This window comes from Camarhynchus parvulus, chromosome 3 (genome assembly GCF_901933205.1).
Source record: "Camarhynchus parvulus chromosome 3, STF_HiC, whole genome shotgun sequence".
Taxonomy (NCBI): Eukaryota; Metazoa; Chordata; class Aves; order Passeriformes; family Thraupidae; genus Camarhynchus; species Camarhynchus parvulus.
The window spans coordinates 15,997,161-16,017,556 of record NC_044573.1 but is presented as its reverse complement, the minus strand read 5'-3'; the positions used below and the strand labels follow the sequence as shown (position 1 = coordinate 16,017,556).

The following is a 20,396-nucleotide window of genomic DNA, read 5'->3' as shown; positions in this document are numbered from 1 at the left end:
GGGTCCCTACTTTTGGGGGTGGAGGGCATGGTTCACAAAACGACATCAACCCTCATACATGTACACACACCTCTGCGTGCATAAAGATTTTTGTAGACACATAAAAAAGATTAAAGAGGAGCATCCTTGATGCTGCATACGCATGAGCGCCGCCATCGTCTGAAGAAACTGTTTTCAATCTACTAACATGAGAATAAAAGGAAGCGGAATAGATGAGAAGTTCTCCAGAAGCATTGAGAGCATGATCAAGTTTGATGAGGTGTTTCTGATTATCTCTATCTTAGGAAGTAAATGACATAAAAATGGTAGAAGAATTAGTTGTTGGTTTTTTTTTTTCTAGCGTGTTTTTTGTGTCTCTCTTCTTCTGGATGTCGACAGGCCCTTCAAGGCAAGGGTGCTGTAGATAAAGTAGTTGCGTTGCAACCACTCTGTCCCCTTCCAGCCAAAATCCTACAAAAGGTGCCTTTCAATATAATTAAATAAAAAATCTTTAGAAAGCGAATGTTTTTGTCACAGCATTTCTACAGCCAGACCTTGCTGCACAAGTTCAGAGGCATGAGAAGCAGATGGAAAACAATTACAGGGGCCTCTGACACTGGAGTTAGTTCTACTTTCTTAAAATAGGGCTAAACATCATGTTTGTAATGTCTTGCGTACTGTTTGGCTCTGCATAAAATGCTACAAAATAGGGCCCTTGAGAACATCCATTATCACATTTTGGTTAACATCACAGATTTTAAAAATCCCAGTTGTAATGAAGCCATGAAATAAAGCTTTCATCTGTAAAGATCTAGTTTCTCTTTGTTATTAAAATAAAGTAAGCCATTAAACAAAATATATGCATATAATAGTAAAGTTCATAATCTCCTATCATCAAAATAATAAATTCAACTTTATTTTTAAATTGGAGCAGTCATCTTAGAAAGGTTCCTGTATAGAACAAGATCAAATATGCCTGGTTGCTCTTTCTTACTTTGTAACTGGTTAGTGGTGACATTTTTTTGGTCTTTAACTACTTTAATTTAGATCTAAAATAAATGAGTTTTGTTCAGAAAGGGGGGGAAAGAAGAGGGGGATTTTTGAGCTTGAGTTGAAAAGATTTATTATATCTTGTTACTGTTCTTGTGAATTGTTAATGGCCGTCACATCAGAAACGTGCTGAAAGCAACACACAATCTCAGTACTTTTGCTTCCAAATATGTGGATTGTCTCTTTTATGGTAGTTTCTGTGAAGGCATCTGCATGCATGTGGTGCTTGATGTGCTCAGACCTTGAAAGAGACCAGGCAAGAAAGGGATGCTCAGGCCAGGGATGGGGTGGGCACTGGCTGCTTACAGCTGACTCTGTTTGGGCTTTTGAAAAGCCCCTTCCAAAAACCCCTGTCCTGGCCTCATCCATTCATCATCCCATAGAAGATGCCCACCGAGGGTCTCACTCTACAAAGCTGAGGACATATCCTTCAGGCAGCCCAGGCTTTGGCCATGTTCATTTCAGCTAAGTGCCAGCTCTAAAGTTAGGCAGGTGAAGACAGTTTTGTCATTTCAGGGCTCATCCCCAAGTGCTGGCCAATACCAGCCCCTGGGAAATGCCTCACACCATGAATATTTCCACTGAAATGCAAAGCTTGGTTCCACCAACCCTCTCTGAGGGAGGATACGGTTAGGTCTTTGGAGGCTTATGAAATCCAAGTGAAATTGGTAGAGACATGCATTAAATTTGGGGTAAAAGATTATTTTTTATGAGGGAGTCCTCTTAGTCCAAGAAGTTTTCCAAGAGGGAAGAGCCAAGCCTTTTTAATGACATTTTTATAAGGATGAGAATCAATGCATAGTGAATTTGTGGGCAAATACATGTGCCTTTTCCCAACTCTCACCCCATCTAAATCAGACTTTTTTTTTGGCGCACGTTCTTGTGCATAGAAATGTCATCCTGGGAACATGTATCTGCTTTATTCTGAAATTGGTTAGCATTAGCAGACTTGTTTCTTTGCTGAGTTGGGTACATGATTAATTAGAGCAATTGTTTTTATTTGGAGACTTTTCCATTCATCTCTCAGAGTTAAATTTTAAGGCCAGACTGGTCAGAAAGTGGATTTCTGTACAGGCCTGTACCCTGAAGCCAGTCAAAGGGATTTCACACAGTAAATGGGTGTAGATAAATGAATTCTTTAGCCAGAAAGCAGAATTGCTTAGTCAAGTTTACTGAGTTAAAACTTGTCTGTATTGTTCATGCATGCAATTGCACTGAACTTGGGTTATTTTAGCAGAAGAGAACTCATTAGACCTAAGGAATGAAGGGAGAATTTATGAGGGACTCATTTTCAAGGTAAAAATAACGGAGAGTGAACTTATGGGGAGGTACAAGCTGGGATGGATAAAATGAGAGCGCCTGAAATAGCTGGTTGGGTGCTGGAAAGTGAAGCCCAGCTCTAGCGCAGGTAAATTGCATTTGAATTTTAACCTCAGATCTGTATGCACTCTTCTTTGGCAGATGTTGAATTGATAATGCCTGTGTGTTAAAGAATTCTGATTGTTTCTTTTGCCACCTTCGCAGCTTATGAAAATGCAAGTAGCCCTGCCTAATGAATATTAATAAGAGTGATAGCTGGAAACACACAAGCCTATGGCTCTTTAGAGCTTGGATGGGGTTAGCTGAAGGATTGTTGTGACTGGGAATTTACATGGTTTTTAAGAATAAACTTCCTGAAAGGTTTTACATTCTCCTTTAAAAGCTGACGTTTGTTCACAGTACCTGCTCATGTATGCATGGGGATTTTTCTCCCTTTCTAGATACATGTGAGATTAGTACTACAGATGGCATGTCCATGTTTTGTAAAACAAGGCAATTTATTAGAAGAGAAAGAGACCCCATCTCTTAAATTTACTTCAGTCCAGGGTTAATTGTATCAATAGCAATGGTTTGGTTTTCTTTATTTTGCTTGTTTATTTTTGCCTTTTCCCACACCTCATTCTCCCAAGCAGCTGTGACAGTTATTAGTGGGGCAGGGAAATGACACTGATGAATTCTGCATCTCCAAACGTCCTAGGAGGCTTTAAAGCCCATTTCATGCAGTTAGTTAATCGGGCAGCTCGTTAGGCCCATTGCTGGACCTCACACATGGCAGTCTAATAGCAGGGATAGCTGTGGAGGGGCTGGAGGATGGGAGGGCCCCAGGACCTGGCTCTTCAGCTGGAGCCCCATGGACAGGCACTGCCTGGAGCTGGTTGGAGCTCCCAGCGATGCCAAGCAGGGCGGGGGCTCAGTGGTGATGCTGCCAACATCCTTCTGGTTTTGCCAGTGCTGTTCTCTACCTCTGCTGGAGCAATCCTCTCCAGACCTTTGTTTACTCACTTGTAAAAATACCTATTACCAACGTTTCTGCCTGTGTCATAGGTCCCATTTGATTTGCTCTTCTTTCCCCAGATTCTGTTCCCAAAACTGCTAATTATGCAAAAAACCAAGGCGCCCTTTTTAATAGCTTCCTGCTCATTGAGAGCTGCAGGGGCAGACTTGAAAAGGAGGGTTGGTGTGGGTCGAAAGGCAAATAGAATCAGAGAGCTATTTATTTATTAATAAAAGAAACCCACAGTCTTGTCTTGATGGTAAGGACTGCTGTGATGCGTCATGGAGTGGAGTTCTTTTTCAGAGTGGTGGTTTAGGGCTGGGATACTCTTGGAGGGTTTAATGAAGGCTCAGTGAGGAGATTTTATGAAGATTCAGCAATTAAGATGCCTCTGCATTATAATTTCTGCCAAATATGTAAAAAGACTTACTGCATTCACTTTACAAGTAAACTTACTCTTTCTAGAGCTTTGAAACATGAGGGAAACCCCCAGCTTCAAAACAGAAACACATGTATGCACTGCATTTCCCCTTTTGCAAGAGGTCTTTTCTTTTCCTTCTCTTGTCATGACAAAAAGGCTTAATTTTTTTTATCCAGCATAAGGGAAGAAGGAAGAGGGGGAGAGTCATTAAAATGCAGTTCTTCCAATTACGTCCCGTTATTTGTCATCTTTATTGCTTTTCTATAGTTTTCATTGCACCTTTAATAGCACGCCTGGTCAGAAAAGGTGAGCTGGAATGTGAACGCACTTGGCTGTGCTGCCGTCAGTGCCTGGGAGCTGTGCTCGAATCCCAGTCCCTGTAGATTTTAATGTCCCTGCAGACTGCTGGCAGCCTGCTTCCAGCTGTGGCAGGCATGATGCAGTGAATTGCTTTTCAATGTTCTTTACTCAAATAGGCAGTAATTACAAGCTTAAAGAGGTTTAGTGGTCCAGTAAACTACATAATCACCCCTGAATTAGCCTGGGCTCATCAGTTGCAGTCCAGCAACCTCAAGACTGCTGTTTGTATGCAGGCTTTATCACGTAGCAACCTGAGCAGCAGGTGTGGAACAGCAAGAATCCCCCATAAACACAACTGTCTACTGGGGACAATGATCTCTAATGAGATGAGGCTACAGCATCACTGTAATTTAAGTGGGAAAATTACCACCAGAGAATGTGCACTACTTCCAAGAGTCTCTGCTTCTTCAGAGAACAGCGGTGTTTTCCTGGCTTGGTTTTTTTTTTCCTTTTCCCTCCTTCTTTCTTTTTTTTCCTCCCAGATCTTTAAATGCGTCTTTCTCTTTTTTTTTTTTTTCATGAAGAACACATTGTGGTTTTGCTTATAAGCTGAGTGGTCTTTATTCTTTTACAAGGATATGTTGTGAATATTTAATGGTGGACAGGGCATCTGTTCAAGGACTTTCCATGCCAACAAAGCAGCATTGCAAAATAGCAGCTTTATCTTTTCATTTCCTTCCTCAGTGGTAGTTTTCTTTTTTGTTTGTTTTGTTTTCAAATAGAAAATGTAAAATAAAATGTAACCCTCCTCATCTTGGTGCTGAACCATTGGCACCTTGATGTGTTGGTTGCCTTGAACTCTCTTTGTATGATGGCTTGGCCCCTTCATGAAAAAAGGAGTTCAAGCTCCTGGCAGGAGGCAGTTTGCTTGGTGGCTGCTCCTTAAGGGTGCTACCACCTTGGGAAACCTGCTTAAAGTTCCTGCTCCATCCAAAATCCTTAGGTTTATATTAGGGATCTGGCTGAATACAGCAACCCTCCATCAACCTGATCACACAGGTCTGTAGAGTAGGGGATGGAGGCATAGGGAAGTGTTTTTATCCCTCACTTACAGAGGGAGCTCTAGATATATGGTGCACGGCCTGGGAAAAAGAGGAAAAAGCACAAATAAAAGCTTTCAGCTTAACTCTGTGGGATTACAACTGCTGGCACTGGCGTTTCCCAGAGATTGTAGAGTAATTTCCGAGCCCACCTGTTTAGAAAGTAATTTGAGGTAGATAAGGACACTGACTTATTGCTGAGAAAAGGCTTCTGGTTAGGAGATATTTACCTGGGCTAATCTGTCTTAGGCTGGTTCTAAAAACAACAGCAGTGTTTTTACAGAGTTATCAGGTAGTCGGGATTTCCTTTGGCGTGCCGGTGATATTTTTTCTTCCTTCCCAAAAGCTGCTCACCTAGGGAAGGCTGGGGTTTGCCTTCCTGCCTTTTCACAGCTGTCTGATAAAGATGTTGGCTTAACTGAAAAGCTGGGTTTCAAGGCTGTGAATTTTAGCTCTAAGGCGGTTGCAGTCTGATGATGCATTTCCTCAGTTCCTTTGGTGTTGCTTGGCTGTAGTGTTTCATAGTTTTGGCTGTGTGCTGCATTTCGAGGAGAATTTCTCTAATCTTTTGGATGCAATTTTTCTTTTAATTTCCCTGTCCTTGGTTAGTTTTCATCTGTGAAAGAAAAACAGTAAATAACAATAATAAAGAAAAATGGCAGAGGATGCAAAATCGCATCACCCAGGTCACATTAGCACAAATAGTCTTGGTCCTAGAGTAAAAAATCCCTTCTTAAGTGTATTAAGCAAAGTGAATGTGTATGTGCAAGCTCTGTGTGTCTGTGTGTGTGTGTGTGTGTGTGTGTGTGTGTGTGTGTGTGTGTGTGTGTGTGTGTTTCTGTGTGTACATACATACATACAGGCACCAAAGGAATGTTTAACATGGGAAAAGCTCGACTCAATTACCCAAGTATGGTGTGGGAGTGTCTGCACAGGCTCGGCTTGAACTGAAAACCAGTAGGAGCCAGAGTAAACTCCAAACACTGAGGTCTATCAGAGTGTCTCCAAAAGGAAATAGCAGAAGCACCATTGCTTGGACTAGCTAAAGCTCAACTGGAAAAGGCAGTGGGTAATAATATATGGTATGGAAGGAATAATATTGTAGCAGCCAGGAGATGGATTAGATGAGTTAAAAGGTTTTTCCATTTTCTGACTTCTGTAATATCCTGTGCAAGGGATGATCTGAACTTTTTTTCCTTAATGAGTGCTCACATTATGAGTAATTTGATGGGGCCACCAGAGAAGTATTGGCAGCGCATCCTAAGCCATACCATGTCTCTCCATCAGCCTTGGAAAGGATATTTATGTTAGTGAGTGCCAAAACTTGTTCACAGACAACTCTTGCAAGAAAATTATTTACAAAAGGGCAAATGGGAAAAAAGGAGAAGCTTTTTTTTCCCCAGCATAATTTCTTCATTAAAAAGGGTTGCTGCTGCCAGTACCTCTTTTCCCACCTTGTAAACCCCCACAAAGGAAATGTCTCCTCCCCTCCTCTGCCTGCAAACCACCCCAGCCCCTTAGCTGTGAACACTCAGATTTTGAAAATTCAGATTTTGAAAATTTCTGGGGTATTGGCTCTGTTTTTACACCCTGCACTTGCCTTAGGAGAGTCAGGTTCTGCCTCCTTTCGTCACCTTTTATTTTTTGGCAAGGTTTCCAAAGCAGCCTGCAAACCCTTTTGTAGGGGCAGCAATAGGCAGTGTCTCAGAGCCCATCTCATAGGGATGGGCTGATGTAAAAGCCCAAAGCAGCAGCTTATTGGCCTTGCTGTAGGGATGCAAGCGAGTCAAAGCAATGCAGCATCTAGTCACACTGCATATTTTGATGCATTTTTGACTTTAGAAGACCAAGCTCATCTGTTGAATTTGTGTTCATAGTTTGCAGTTCAGTAACCCTGGCAGCACCAGGATTTATTAAAAGTAATGTTACGAGAAAGGCCTTATCGCAGGGATATTAAACTATTACAATAAGTTGAGGAAATATTTTCTTTTGAAGGTGGAAAAAGCGGGCTTTGTCTGCAGCATGACCGTGTCATATGGACTATGTTTTCTTGCTGTGCTGAAAAAGCAACGAGGAGCTTGAAATGCTGAAGCCAGCTCACAGTTCAGTAGCATTATCAGGCTGACTCACTACTCTCAGCCAAGGAAAAGACTGTGCAAACTTTGCACAGGCTTTTTTTCCTCCCAGCCTCAGAGATGCATTTCTAATAAAACAACTTCCTTCTCAGTGTTTTAGTATTTCCTCCAATGTGCAAGCCAATCCCACGGGATAAACAGGATCGAGTTTGCAGCTTCCGAGTTGAATTTTTTTCTTCTTCCCCCTCCCTACCAGGTCACCTCAACTTGGCAACTTTTTACAGCCTTGCCTGAATATAAAGCAGGTCAGAGGGATGGTCTATAAACCTATTCAGGCAGCCTGCAAAATAGGCAAGGGGGCTCCACGCGTTCTCTTTATCGCTCCCTCTCTACATGCCGGTGGCCGGTGAAGAAGGGAGGTTGCAGTCTTATGACTTTATGGATAGTGATCCAACCATTTTTTGGCCACATTTTGAGTGCAGAAGCCCCCATTATTCTTTAGGAGGCCAGAATGTGTGAGGATCTAGGACTCGACTGCTATAAATTCAAGCTCTGTTCTTAGACTACACCATGCACTGCTTTTGTAATGCAAATGGAAGGCACAAAGTGTCCCTTTGATAATGTGCAGTCAGGAGACAAAAAAAGCATTCACTGCAACAGTAAAACTAATTCATAAAGCTGAGAGACAATAGGAAGGCATTATGGATATTAAAAAAAATAGCAATTTCTCGTAGATCAACTTGATCATTAATGTAAACAGTTCAAATGCAAAACAGAAGGAGGCTGGGGAAGGGGAGAGACCCAAATGGCTGTGCTGCCGCCTTAGCTAACCCTGGACAAGTTTGAGTAAAGCAAGAATTTAGAGTTCAGCATAAAGTCAGTGTACAGTTTGTCACTGGAGGGCTGATCCTTGGGCTTTATTCTGGATCCTGAGTTAGGCTGGGTTTCTCTTCAGAAACAAGAAAATCACAGTGTTGGGATTTTTTTTTTTTTTATTTTGGTGTTAGAAAACAGTTAATAAACACTCCAGGGGCATAAATTTTAAGGGGGTGATTTCTCTTCATCACCTCCCAGAGTTTAGCTCAAGGTCGTCTCACCTTGGTGCACTACGCTGAGCTCGGAGGAGGCAGAGGGCTGGAGGAAGGGGATAAAAGGGCTTCCGAAATGGTTCTCCCGGCACGGCTCAGCCCAGCCACGGCACTGCCACGATAAGGGCAGCCTGGCTGCCACAGGCTCCTCCTAGCAGGACATGCAGTCTTTCTCTCGGGGATTGCTGCTGCCTCGCTGCTGTAGTAGAGCTGGTTGGCAGCCGTGGTGTTGAGCCGGTTCGGTGCCGTGAGGAATTAGTAATCTGAGGGGTGAGAAGGGCAGGATTATTTTCCCATTTTTCTGGCACCATTATGATGCACTGCTGTCGCAGAGGAGGAGGGGAGGGAGTGCTGTTGATGCCCGGTTACAGATAAGATAAAGTCTGTCGCTGTCCTGGCATCCTGCATTTGCTGCCTGGGGTAGAAAATTTGAGGAAAGGAGTACATTTGGACAAGATGTAACATTAAGAGACAACCTTGGATGCTTTCCATCTGTACCTAATGGAGACTTTACCCACCATCTGTAGTCAAAGGTGATTAAAAATAATCTTATTGTTGCTTTTGCTAAAAATGCTCTCAAGCTGCATTAAAAAATTGGCTTTTACTAAGGCTACTGCTCACTAAATACCATTCATAAAACAGTGACGAGAAAATATGATGGAAAGTTAAATTTTTCTCTCTGTCACTTTGATTTCTTTGTTACTGCTAAAATGACTGCTCTGACTCATATTTTGCATAGTTATTTTTACCTTTTCAAATGTTCCTTAACTGTTCATATTACCCTGGGCAAATCCCCCAGGGATAATTTTCATTTGCATGCAGACTTTGATGGTGTTATTAAGCAATCACTTTCTGTACTAAGTCATTATTAAAAGTAATACCACAGAGCCTCAAAAACACATTAATGGTGCCAAACAATCCACATTTCAGTGCTAGATTTATGGAAAGGGGAAAGCACAAGGTCTCATATCATTCAGTGGATGCTGCTCTATAGCTCTGTAGCAGCAGCAGGCTTGATCAGAAAATATCAGAGCCAAATTCAGAGCCCTTATCTGTTGTCAGCCTTATTCCTTTAAATGCTCTTTTTTGGTTTTGGTTTGTTGTTTGTTTTTTTTTTTTAACCTGCCTACTTTCTACTTGTTTTTCCCCTTGGATTTACCCTTTTCCTCTGGCCTTGGCAAGAAAGCCTGTCTGCAGTCTTCCAGTATACACAAGCTGGGCTGGTTCTGGGAAGGAGGGTCAGCCTTCCCCTCTGTAATCACTGTTTTATGGCTTTCACTGGAGGTGTTAATGCAGATCAAATGGAAAACAGTCCAGCATGAGCGTTACAGCTTCTCATGCTGCCCTGCATACGGTCCCAATCGTTAATTCTGATTATAAGACCTAAAGGTAATTCTGTTTGCTCTCCTAATGCATTGCAGCTCTCCCGGTGGTCCAGTGTCTCTTTTCTCCAATTCCCATCTTGATCAATTGTTTGCAAATAATTAAGCTTTTAAGAGATAATGGTAGGAGCTAATGTACACAACAAAGTAAAGGTCTCAAGTCACTGTTTATTGAACAGTTTGCCTTGATATCCCAAAGTGAACCAGAGTAATAGGTGGACTTGTCAGCTGGAGTCACTGCAGTGGTTTTAGTATTTCTTCCTTATATATTTATATGTTTAGTAAAATTATAGAATATCTCAAGTTGGACAAGACCCATAAGGACCAAATCCAACTTTATCCTCTTCATACAACTACCTTAAACTTAACCATTTGACTAAGATATATATTTTATACATATTCATACAAATATAATATTATCTATACACGCTATATATATATATATATATATCCATATCTTTGTGCATTTGTCTATATTCCTTCAAACAGCCATTATTAGAAAGCTTTCAGAAGACAGTAGTCATTCTTGTGTTGGTGGGGTAAAGACCAACAGCAACAGTTTTGATTGAATTTCCTATTCCTTCATAAAATGGCAGTTCTCAGGGTTTCCCCCTTTCTCTCTGTTGCAATGTGATGTCTGCCTTTGCCTGTAGCACAGGCCTTCCAAGCCCTGTGGGTGGGAATGCAACAAGGCTTTGAATGTTTTTATAGCAACCTAGCCTGTGGCATGCTGATTCTTTGTCAAGTCATTTCTATTATTTTATTTTATTTTTAGTCTACAAAGGAACAATTCATATGAAAGCTTATATAATAGTGTTGCTTAGTGTTTAAGATTACCTTAAACCACACCGAATCATAGTTAAAAAGCCTGCCGCATTGTGACCCTTTAGCTAAGAGGGATTAGCTGTGTGAAATCCCAGGCTGTCATGTGATTATGGCAATTACAGATTTATCATGAAATTAAAAGTTTATGCTGTATGAGGATATGAAAAAAAAATCAGATGACCTTAGACATACCACAATTTGAGGAATTTGTAGTTTGGGACTTTTAAAGCAATTATTTTTACGGTGACAATATTATTTTGATGGCTAATTTTATCCAGTCTTGTCTATTAAAAAAAAAATGTCCAGAACAATTGAAAATTGCTTAATGGAGACAGACTTCTCAATTCCAATAGCTAGAGGCTGTCTAGTAATTATTGCTTGCTGCATGAAATTAGACACAGTTTGTTCAATTACTTAAAATTAGATCACATGTAAGGTGGCAAAGCAAAATAAGAAAAAAAAAAGAATAATTCTGTCCTCGCTTGATAGCAAAGTAATGAAATGAGAAGTAAGCTGTAAAGATGAAAATGTTACAAATCATCTCTGTAGGGTTTGGAGTTTTTTCATTGAAGGGAAGAAAAATGTGTTCAGATAGATGGACATGAGTATCACTGTCTGGATGAATGTGTGTAGAAGGCAGACAGTAAAATACATGCTGCATTTTGCATGTGTAAAATGCAAATTGCCCATAAAAAGAAGACATTTCTATCCCTCTGTTTTTTACTTTACAATTTCTGGAGCTGTTTCATGTACACAAGCTGTTTCATGTACACAAAATACAAGGGATGGTCTAGAGGTGTGCAGGTCATCTGTGAGCTTCCTGTCAAGAGAACAGTACTTTTAAAATAATTGAAAATTCCTCAACATTTTTGGGTGAGAAAAGATAAAAAGTCTCTTTTGGAGCTGATGGCCATAGTGGTGGGCTTTGAAACTGATATATTGAGTTAAGAGAAGTTGCTGAAATTCAAAGAAAAATCCCTCTTTGGTAATGTGAGGTGATACTTGCATGTAACATAGCCATGAGAAGTCAGACTATGCTGTTTACAAAAATATGTAAAATCTGCCAAATAGCTATAATACCAATAAGATTGTGGGATTTTATGAGGTTTTAAATTCTTAAGCTTTGCAAAGTTTCAGTTTCAGTTTCATGTAATATTACGCTGAAGAATACATCCAGAGAATAAGGGAATTTTTTGGGGAAAAAAAATGGATGAATGTGTAACAGTGTAAATACTTTGTGACAACCAGCTGCTAAATAGTGTTGGGATAGGACTAACCAGTTATATCAAGTGATCTTTATTGAAATGCTACTAAGCACCTTGCAGCAGTCCGGGTCTGACTTAGATATGTGCTGAGACCTGGGCATCCAGGTTAGGAGCTGAACCAGTTCCTCAAAACAGGACTTCTCCTTTAAACTGTTACATTTGCAGTATTTGGCCATTCTATTTTGTGGCAGTGACATTTTTGCATAGATGGGAAGGACAGAAATGATATTTTTACATTTCAGACTTCGTTGTGGTTTTTGCTGTTGATTTATTAAGCAATCTGTATTCATGCAGAAGCGAATTTTCTGAGAAAGCAAATCAAGTTCTCACAAGAAACTTATGATTGAATTATAACATTATCTTCAATTAAAGGAGTATTTATTTTCTGTCTCTTAGGATTAGCTCAGCACAGCTATGCTAATGTCAGGCAAAAATGTGCTGATTGTTGACCTTGCATTGGCCTGTGTTCAAAACACAGGCATTTGTTTATGTTCAGGATGCTGATCTTACTTGCAAATTATTTTGGGACACTGGCAAGTTTTGCCTTCACTATCTCAGAAAACATCAGTGTGTTTTAGTTTTACAGAGAAGCTCTTTATCACATTCTTTGTTGTTCAGTTAAAAACAGAGAAAAGAAAATAAAAATAGATTATTTGACTCTAATCAGTCATTTGAGACAAGTACAAAAAATTTTCAGCTAATGCAACAAATATCCTTCTCAAGTATCAAGGTACTGTCAGTATCCTAAGCAGTTATTTCTCCACTTCACTAATCTTTATAATTAGCTTGTCTTTTACTGCCATTAATTAAGTGATGTAGTAGCCCATTAATAATTATAAAAGAGTGACACACCTCAGCATTTTCACCTTTCAATAACAGATGTCACGCTTCTGTTTTGGTTTGGTTTGTATTTTTTTTAATTTAAAATAAAAGGTAGGCAAACAAAAGCACATTGTTTTAAATGTTTGTATTTATTTTGGTGTCTTATAGCACCCTTACCCTTCAGAAGAGCAGAAAAAGCAGTTGGCACAAGACACAGGGCTCACTATACTTCAAGTGAACAATTGGTAAGTAATTTTCCTTAGTGTTTCTATATGGCCACTGGCACCCTCTGGCTATTCCTTTGGGGACACACCTTGCCCTTGTTGTTTCCCTCCCCAAAAGTTTATTGATACAAAAGGGATATAACCAGGTGAGTGGTTTCAGGTGTAGAGGGTATGAGGTTTGCTACTGTATTTTATTTTCCCATCATTTGGGCAGATCTCAGTGCGTTCACATCTGATACCAGTCCTCTTTCTGGCTGAGTTTATCTGTTCTTCAATAGGAGGGCACATCCATTTGCAGGACATTGGTCTTGGAAGAGGTTGAGATGTCAGGGGCAAAACAGGGACAATTGGTCCCATTTCTGCTGAGCATATTGTTATTTGGGGCTGCTGTCATGATTTTTATAGCATAGAGAGGTTTTTCATTTTGACTGACACCCTTGAATCTCTTTATCAGTTTGTTTTCAAAATCCAGTTTATGAATAAACTTTGAGGACAATCTGGTTCTTTGCTGCTGAAGTACAGTGTGGAGCAACTGTATTTATTTGTTCCAGCTAAGGGTTGGTGGAGCCCCTGGTCTGTTATCGTAGTGATTCATTTGAAGGAAGTCAGGATCTGTGCTGTTTCTGCAGTGGATTTTGGGTTGCTAACTGCTCAGGGTGTGGTGAAGGCAACCGGTGAAAATTACCCGTGATTTAAGAATCATGCAGCAGCAAACCTCTTAAAAAAAGTTTGATTTATTACCCTTTGATACTGCATCAAAATGTGGGTTCCTCCCACTATCCCAGAACAAGTGTCATACTTGAAGTGTACTGCAATCTAATACCTTGTAAAACTAAGTGTATCTAATTAATTGTCCTAATATATTTAGATTAGTGTTTATGATGGGAAACCTTATCCTCTTTGAAGTAATACCCAGAAAATGGTCAAGGCAAACAGCAAGCCTGCTGGGGAAAAGGGAGGGAGGAATACCAGTTTGCAGACAAAAGTTGGTTGGTTGGGTTTTTTTTTTCCTGTTCAATAAGTGTCAGAGATTAATATTACTGAAGCTCTGATTACATGGCCTAATCCATTTTAGTGAATAAATTTGGTCTTGATGTCCATTGCACCTACATTAACAAACCCTCCTCTCTTAGAGAGCGTAGGAGCCTATGGGAGAGATTTCAGATATATTAAACCCCATTACAGAAAATGTAATTTCTGTCAATATAATCCCATGTATTCTTCAATTTAGTACTTTAGAGATAACAAGCTACTTACAATATATTTGCCTTTGGAGGATTAATTTACAAAGTGCACTATCTGGGAGACGCAGGCAGGCTCACATAAGCATAGCTTGTAAGGGTTATCAATTTCTGTGACCCCACAGCAGCCCTGGGAGATCAATTTTTTGAAACCCTTTAAGATGCTGAATAAAGGAAAATACAAAATACTTAGTGTATATTAAGTATGCTTCAAACATACTTAATTTAAAATGGAGGAATAAAAGGCATAAAACATAAAATTTACGTGTTACAAGGTAGTGCAACCCACAGTATTTTGGCTCAACCAGAAGAAATTTAGTGTTTACTTCAACTTTACATTCTCAAGCCTCTCTCCAGGTGTTACCCTAATTTGTAGGTTTGTCCTTCAGTTTCAGTCTCAATGGGCACTGAGAAGCTGTGGGTACTCATCAGGGTCTTGTTTAACGATGGGAGGGAGAGCGGGTGTGTTGCTCCTGCGGGGTCTGGGAGTGCAGGATTCAACATGGACAAATGTGTCAGTTTGGGATGGTCTGTCAAAAGAAATCTTTCAAGATGATGAACATAGGATGGATTCAACTAAAGGTGGTGGAATTTCTCCAGAGTGACCTTCAGTAGGTTTTCTTTCAGTTTTTTTTTCCAGGGTGTTTTTCAGTACCCGTCTCTCTTCGAATATGAGGAGTTTTTATTTTGGCTTTGTGTCAGGTGTGTTCTTAAAAGTTCCTTATGTGCAAAGAAAAAAAAAAAAAAAAGGGGTCAAAGAACATTATAACTGAAGTCTTGTGGATGTAGGGCAGACTTCCTCTACTTGAGCTATTTCTGTAATTCTTCTGTGGTGTTACAATTGTATAAATTACTGAGACAATTCTCCTTCTCTCCCCTGAGACACAACAATTTAACACTATGGAGGCAGTGGGGCTTTCTTAAATCACAGGTGGTGGGCAGAGATGCCAAAATATGGCAGTGCAGCCCCTGCTCTTTGTAATGGATGCTAAGGAGCAAGGAGACTGTGAAGCTGTTGCTGAGTGCGCAGATTGCACGGGGAATACCCAGCCATGAGGTGACCAGAGAGCTACTCATCCCCTCTCAAATCCTGGGGGCTATGGAGCAACCTTCTCAAACATTTTGCTGGATCTCTTTTCTTCTAAAGCAATGTGCACAAGAAACTCTTCCTACCTTAATGTTTTGCTGCAGGGAAGAGCTAACATATAATTTCTGGTTAGTTTTGCCCTTCTTAGGCAGGCTCATAAGTCATTCAGCCAGAACTCACAAAAAAAATTTGCCTTCCTCCTTAGATTCTTCCAAACTTGTTAACACACATGTACATTTTTGTATTAATGATGAGTCATTGTAAATCACTGTTGCAGAGATTAAATAAAATGCTGAAGGGCAGGCTGGGTGCAGATCAGTCATAAATTATTGGCAGCAACACAGCATGTGGGAATACATGAAATGTGCATGAAAAACATAAACTCATGTCTGGTAGCATGGTCGTTAGCCCAGACTGGGAATGCTGGATTTTCTGGCTGGAATTAGAAGTTTGCCACAGACCAGTCAGTGAAGAGAGCATTTGTTTTCTGGAGACTGAAAGCATTTAAACAATTTTTTTGTCATATTTTGAATGCCTTTTCAGTATGTGCTGGTTACATGCTTCAGTTTTGTGCTGTAATGAAAAAAAATGTTGATTTTCACATATGGGCTGTCCTGGTGCTGGGGCTCCCTAGGCTGATACACATAACCCCTGTTGATGTGGAGGAGTCACAGGAATGGGGTGATGATGTGAGATGTGTCAGAAAATATATCCATGAAAGGGCACATGTCTTTAAAAATACCACAGTCCTTTCACCATGACCCTTTTCATTGGGTTATTTTATTTTTTTAACCAATTAAATAATCCACACGGAGGATTTTTCCCTTTTTTCCCCTCACATGACAACTTTACTTGTGAATCACCAGCATTGCCTTCTAGGACCATCTTTTTGCCTCAGTCAGATGTTTCTGTTGTGGAAGAGGGAGCCCTTACCCTGCTGCAAAATAAAAATAAATCTGTGGAAGGTAGGAAGATAGCAGAGTTCAAATGCCAGTAGTCTAAATGAATCATTCAGGTCTCTGTCATATCTGTTGTTTAACCCCGCAGCAGTTTAGCGTTCCAAGCACAGTAACATGAGCAAGAAGGGGCACTTGTATGATGCCTATATGGACGTGGTGGAGACCTGAATGGGTACAGGTTAATAAGGTGCTTTTCCCAGGTGATAAAGACAATGAATTGAAATATCCAGGTGTGATCCAATCACTTCTTACCTCAGCTGAGAGCCAGTCAGGCTATATTGAACAATCTATACAGTTTTCTTGTTTACTACATCCCAGCTGAATCCCTTCCCATTAAGAGCTAATGGTAAATAATTACTGGTGGTAGTCTACGAAGAAGAGAGAGCAATTCTAATCAAGGGCTGCATTAGGTGTCAGATGCTTGTTTATGTTTTAGAAAAGTCTTGGTGCACACAGATAAGATGTTTGTATACTTGTAGAATAATGTGCCTATATAACCTCCCTATATGTGCATGTCTTAATGTGATTGTCTCTGTAAATAGCATTGCATCCAACTGCATTAAAATGATAAAAAAAAATAAAAATTGAGAATTCAAATCCTTAAAGGTCTAGCCTTTATTAGGTGTTTCCATTCTGCTTTTTCCAAGTACCCTTGTGCTAGCTAGGGCACAGCCCAGACAATGCTGGAGCAGCTAGTCAATATTTTATCTTGCCCTCATTCTTCTGTGCTTCGTTCGTTGAGCTGTATTCAAACCGTGCTTGAAGATGGAATTAATAATTACTGCTGGGCTTTCCTGTGGCACTCACTTACTGCTGTAATACCCGAGTCTTTCCCTGACCTCCATGTGCCTATACATGCATACAAGGTTTGGGTCTGCATGGTATTTTTACAGTTACCCCACAAAGAGAAAGAAAAATGTTGTCCTGGTTCACAGGAGAAGTGAGGCTCATAGAAGTCCAGGTCACAAGTTTTGGGCTGGTCTGGGACTGTGAGGTGACTCAGAATTATAGCAATTTGTTCTCATTTAGGGTCTGACAATCATTGAAACTTCATGTTTCATGGAAACTCCAAGTTTTGAGTGCCTTGGTGTCTTACATTGCCAGTGTCCACTGTTGTGTATGGAGAAGTGAGAAATCAGTAACTTACGACGAAAGTTTTGTGTTCAATTATTTACTCAGTAGCTCTCGATCAGTCCAAGGAAGCAGCAGAGCTGAACCCTCTTCTCCAGGGCAGTATTTGGCTATATGAACCAAGACTGGCTTGCTTTTCTTCCTGCCTGAGTCATTCAACTTTGTCAAAGATTATTTCCTGTAGAGATAGATTTTTTTATTTTATAATACCCTGACCTGTTCTTATAACAGACATAATTGTCATTGGGATGCTTGAGGCATTGAGCCCTATCAAAAATGGGAGCATGAGCTGGTAACTGAACTGTGATGAAATACATTAAAGCCTAGGGTGCAAGCAACTCTAGTAATATGGTGTCCTAACTCTTGAGTTCTTGATTTTGTGTTCTTGGCTTCTTTAAATGTCATTTTTGTATATAATTTCCTAGGCTTGCAAAAAACCTCAGAACAAACCCCAACCAAACATATCAGAAGAAAGTATCAAATAATGTGATAAAAAAATTTCCCTAATGTTATTCTTGGAGTCAGATGAAGTGGATTTTACTGAAACCCTGTAAGAAAGACATTTCAAAAAGGCTTCAAGACCAGCCCAAAGATGAGTGTGGAAAATTAGAGATGGACTTGGGATAGGAAGAGCTGACCACCTTACTGTATGTAGCACAGCCAGCGCAGAGCATAGAAACAGAAATCATTTATTACTCTTTTAGTCCCCTCACAACTCTCCTCCAGCAGGAAATTTCCTTCTGCCTCCATTTCTTTGCTTCTGGGTAAGACTAGTGGTAGAGCTTTGCTGCAGCAGTTGCATAGGGCAGAGGAGGAAATGCTTTGCCATGGCATGGGCAGACAGAGTGATGTGGTGGGGACAGGAGAATTCTGCACTTCTCACGGGGGAGAGCTCCCCAGAACCCAGCTATGGATGGGGAGCACCACTGGGAAGGGTGTCCTTTCCATCTGCTCATCCTGGCTTGCAGATGGTGGGGTTAAGGATGGAGCAGATGGGGGAATGCAGATTGGGAGGTGCAGATGGAGAGGTGCAGATGGGGCACACGCAGAAAGCCCCTGCCTGCCCCTCCACAGAGGGGCAGGGGAAAGAGAAATGGCCTCACAACTCTCCACCTTTTGGGAAACAGTCCCAGGCCCCTCTTTTCCCTCTGTGGTTTTTTATATCATAGCATGCCAAAGGTTTGGTGCGTCTGAAGCACACCCAAACAAACACCCCCAAATCCAACTGATACTGTTGTCTGGTGTTTCCCATGTGTTTAGCCCCATTCCAGACCCCTGGAGGGGACAGAACAGCTCCTTCCTGGGGCTGGGCATTTAGCGTAGACATCATCTTTGCTTGATTCCCTCACTGAGGGTGATATTCACCCTGAGCAAAAGGCCAGCACATGACCAGTGCACCACTTTAGTCCCACTTAAGCACTATTTTTAGGGTGTAAGTGGGGGAGGAGGCCAGCAGGGAGGGAGCATAGCAAAAGCAGGTGCTGGTCCTATATGCAGGGTTAGATTTTCACCCCTGTTGCCCACCAAATTGTAGACTACAATAAACAGGGAAGATATTTGGTTTGCCAAGCAGATCGCACACAGGGATTTTTAGTCCTTGGAGAATAAAATATCTGCTTATTTTCAGATGTATCTATTACTGCTTTTGTTGCAGTAAACAGATTAAATGAGAAAAGGTCAAGATGCAATTTCAATCTGTGTAAGAACATAACAAATACTTTTCTCAGTAATCAGATATAGTAAATACAAGTACTTATTTACTTGTAAATGTTAAAACATTCACAAATTATCCTCTCAACTTCAGCAATACGAACTTAACCATCAGATTTTGGAGAAAATTTACTTTTTTCCTCTATGTTATTCTAGAATATGTATACAGTTGTTATTTAAACACTGTTTTGTTAATGGGAATACATGCAAAAGCAGGAAAAAATAGGAAAAAGAAAAAGTATATATTTTGGGTTTGACAAATAAATATTGTTTTATATTCTAGAGAATAAGATGGTAGGTGTTTGCAGAATGAAAATCATCCCCCTCCAAGAAAACCCCCTCAAAACACCAAGAAAACTATTTGTAAAAGTATCTTGCTGGGTGAATTGTTACATCATTTGAGCAGTTCAGAATGTGTGAGGTAAATTAGCTGTTCTAAATGTACCATGTGCTGGATTTTTCGAGCAGATTTTTGCATTTAGGTTTTCACTAAGTCTTAGCTAATTGTTATGCCTTTCACCTTGAATGCCAATTGTAATAATAATATTACATCTGTAGTCTATTTCTCTGTTCTTAAATTACAGCAATCAGGAATACTCACTAGGTAAAATCCTGTATAGTTACTCATAAGAAAATATTGAAATCAGATGAAAAAATAATGTTTAGCTTGCATATTGCCTTAGACAGCCCTGGAGAGCTGCCAGGCAGTCAAGGTATTATTAGAAAAGCTGAGCAAATAGCTTGCAGGGGGAAGAGCTGTGAATGTAAAGCCGTCAGGTACTGGGGGATCACCGGATTTTAGGCTGGAATTTCCTTTTTTAGTTCAGTAAAGCCATTTTAAAGTACAGCACAGTGGTTCAAACGTGTGGGGTTTGGGTTTGGTGAATCAATTTAAGAAGCAGTGGTACAGTTTTGCCTTGGGTGTTTTCCAAAGCGGTCGGGTGCTCAGAGGAGGTAAGTAAAGAGTTTTCTTGGGGAAATGCTCCTCTTGGCTCCGGGACTTCAGGCGGAGAAGATGGAGACCTAATAGACCCTGCGTTTCTTGTTCAGTCCAGACTTGTCAGTTTCCACACCCCCCAAACTGCCCTAAAACAAGGGTCATCCCATTCAGGAGCACCAAGGGAGATGTTTCTAACCATTGCTCTGACAGCCCCTGGATTCAGACTGGGAAAAAACAGCAAAGGAAACCCCATTTATTTCTAAAGCAAATGTGAAATCATTTGGCCCAAGCTAACAGTGACAAGCTAATTAGTGACACCCTGGGCACTGAGCAAAATAAACCTCAAAAGCTGGTATTATTTTAGTCACATAGATACTTTTTTGAGAGGAAGTAACATTGGTTCCCACTGCAGAGCATCAGACAGTGCAAGCAGAGTTTACCTGCCAATAGTCCTGACTAGCAAGAGGTTAATATGCAGCCAAG

At 40.6% G+C, this 20,396-nt stretch overlaps 1 protein-coding gene across 2 annotated transcripts in view; it reads left to right on the top strand.

Moving 5' to 3' along the window:
- MEIS1 (Meis homeobox 1) overlaps positions 1-20,396 on the top strand; it is a 107,457-nt gene that overhangs the window by 71,649 nt on the left and 15,412 nt on the right. For both annotated transcript variants that reach the window (XM_030945211.1, XM_030945212.1), the window contains exon 9: positions 12,790-12,866. In XM_030945211.1, the coding sequence (XP_030801071.1) occupies positions 12,790-12,866 (77 nt within the window). The remainder of the gene's footprint in view (positions 1-12,789; positions 12,867-20,396) is intronic.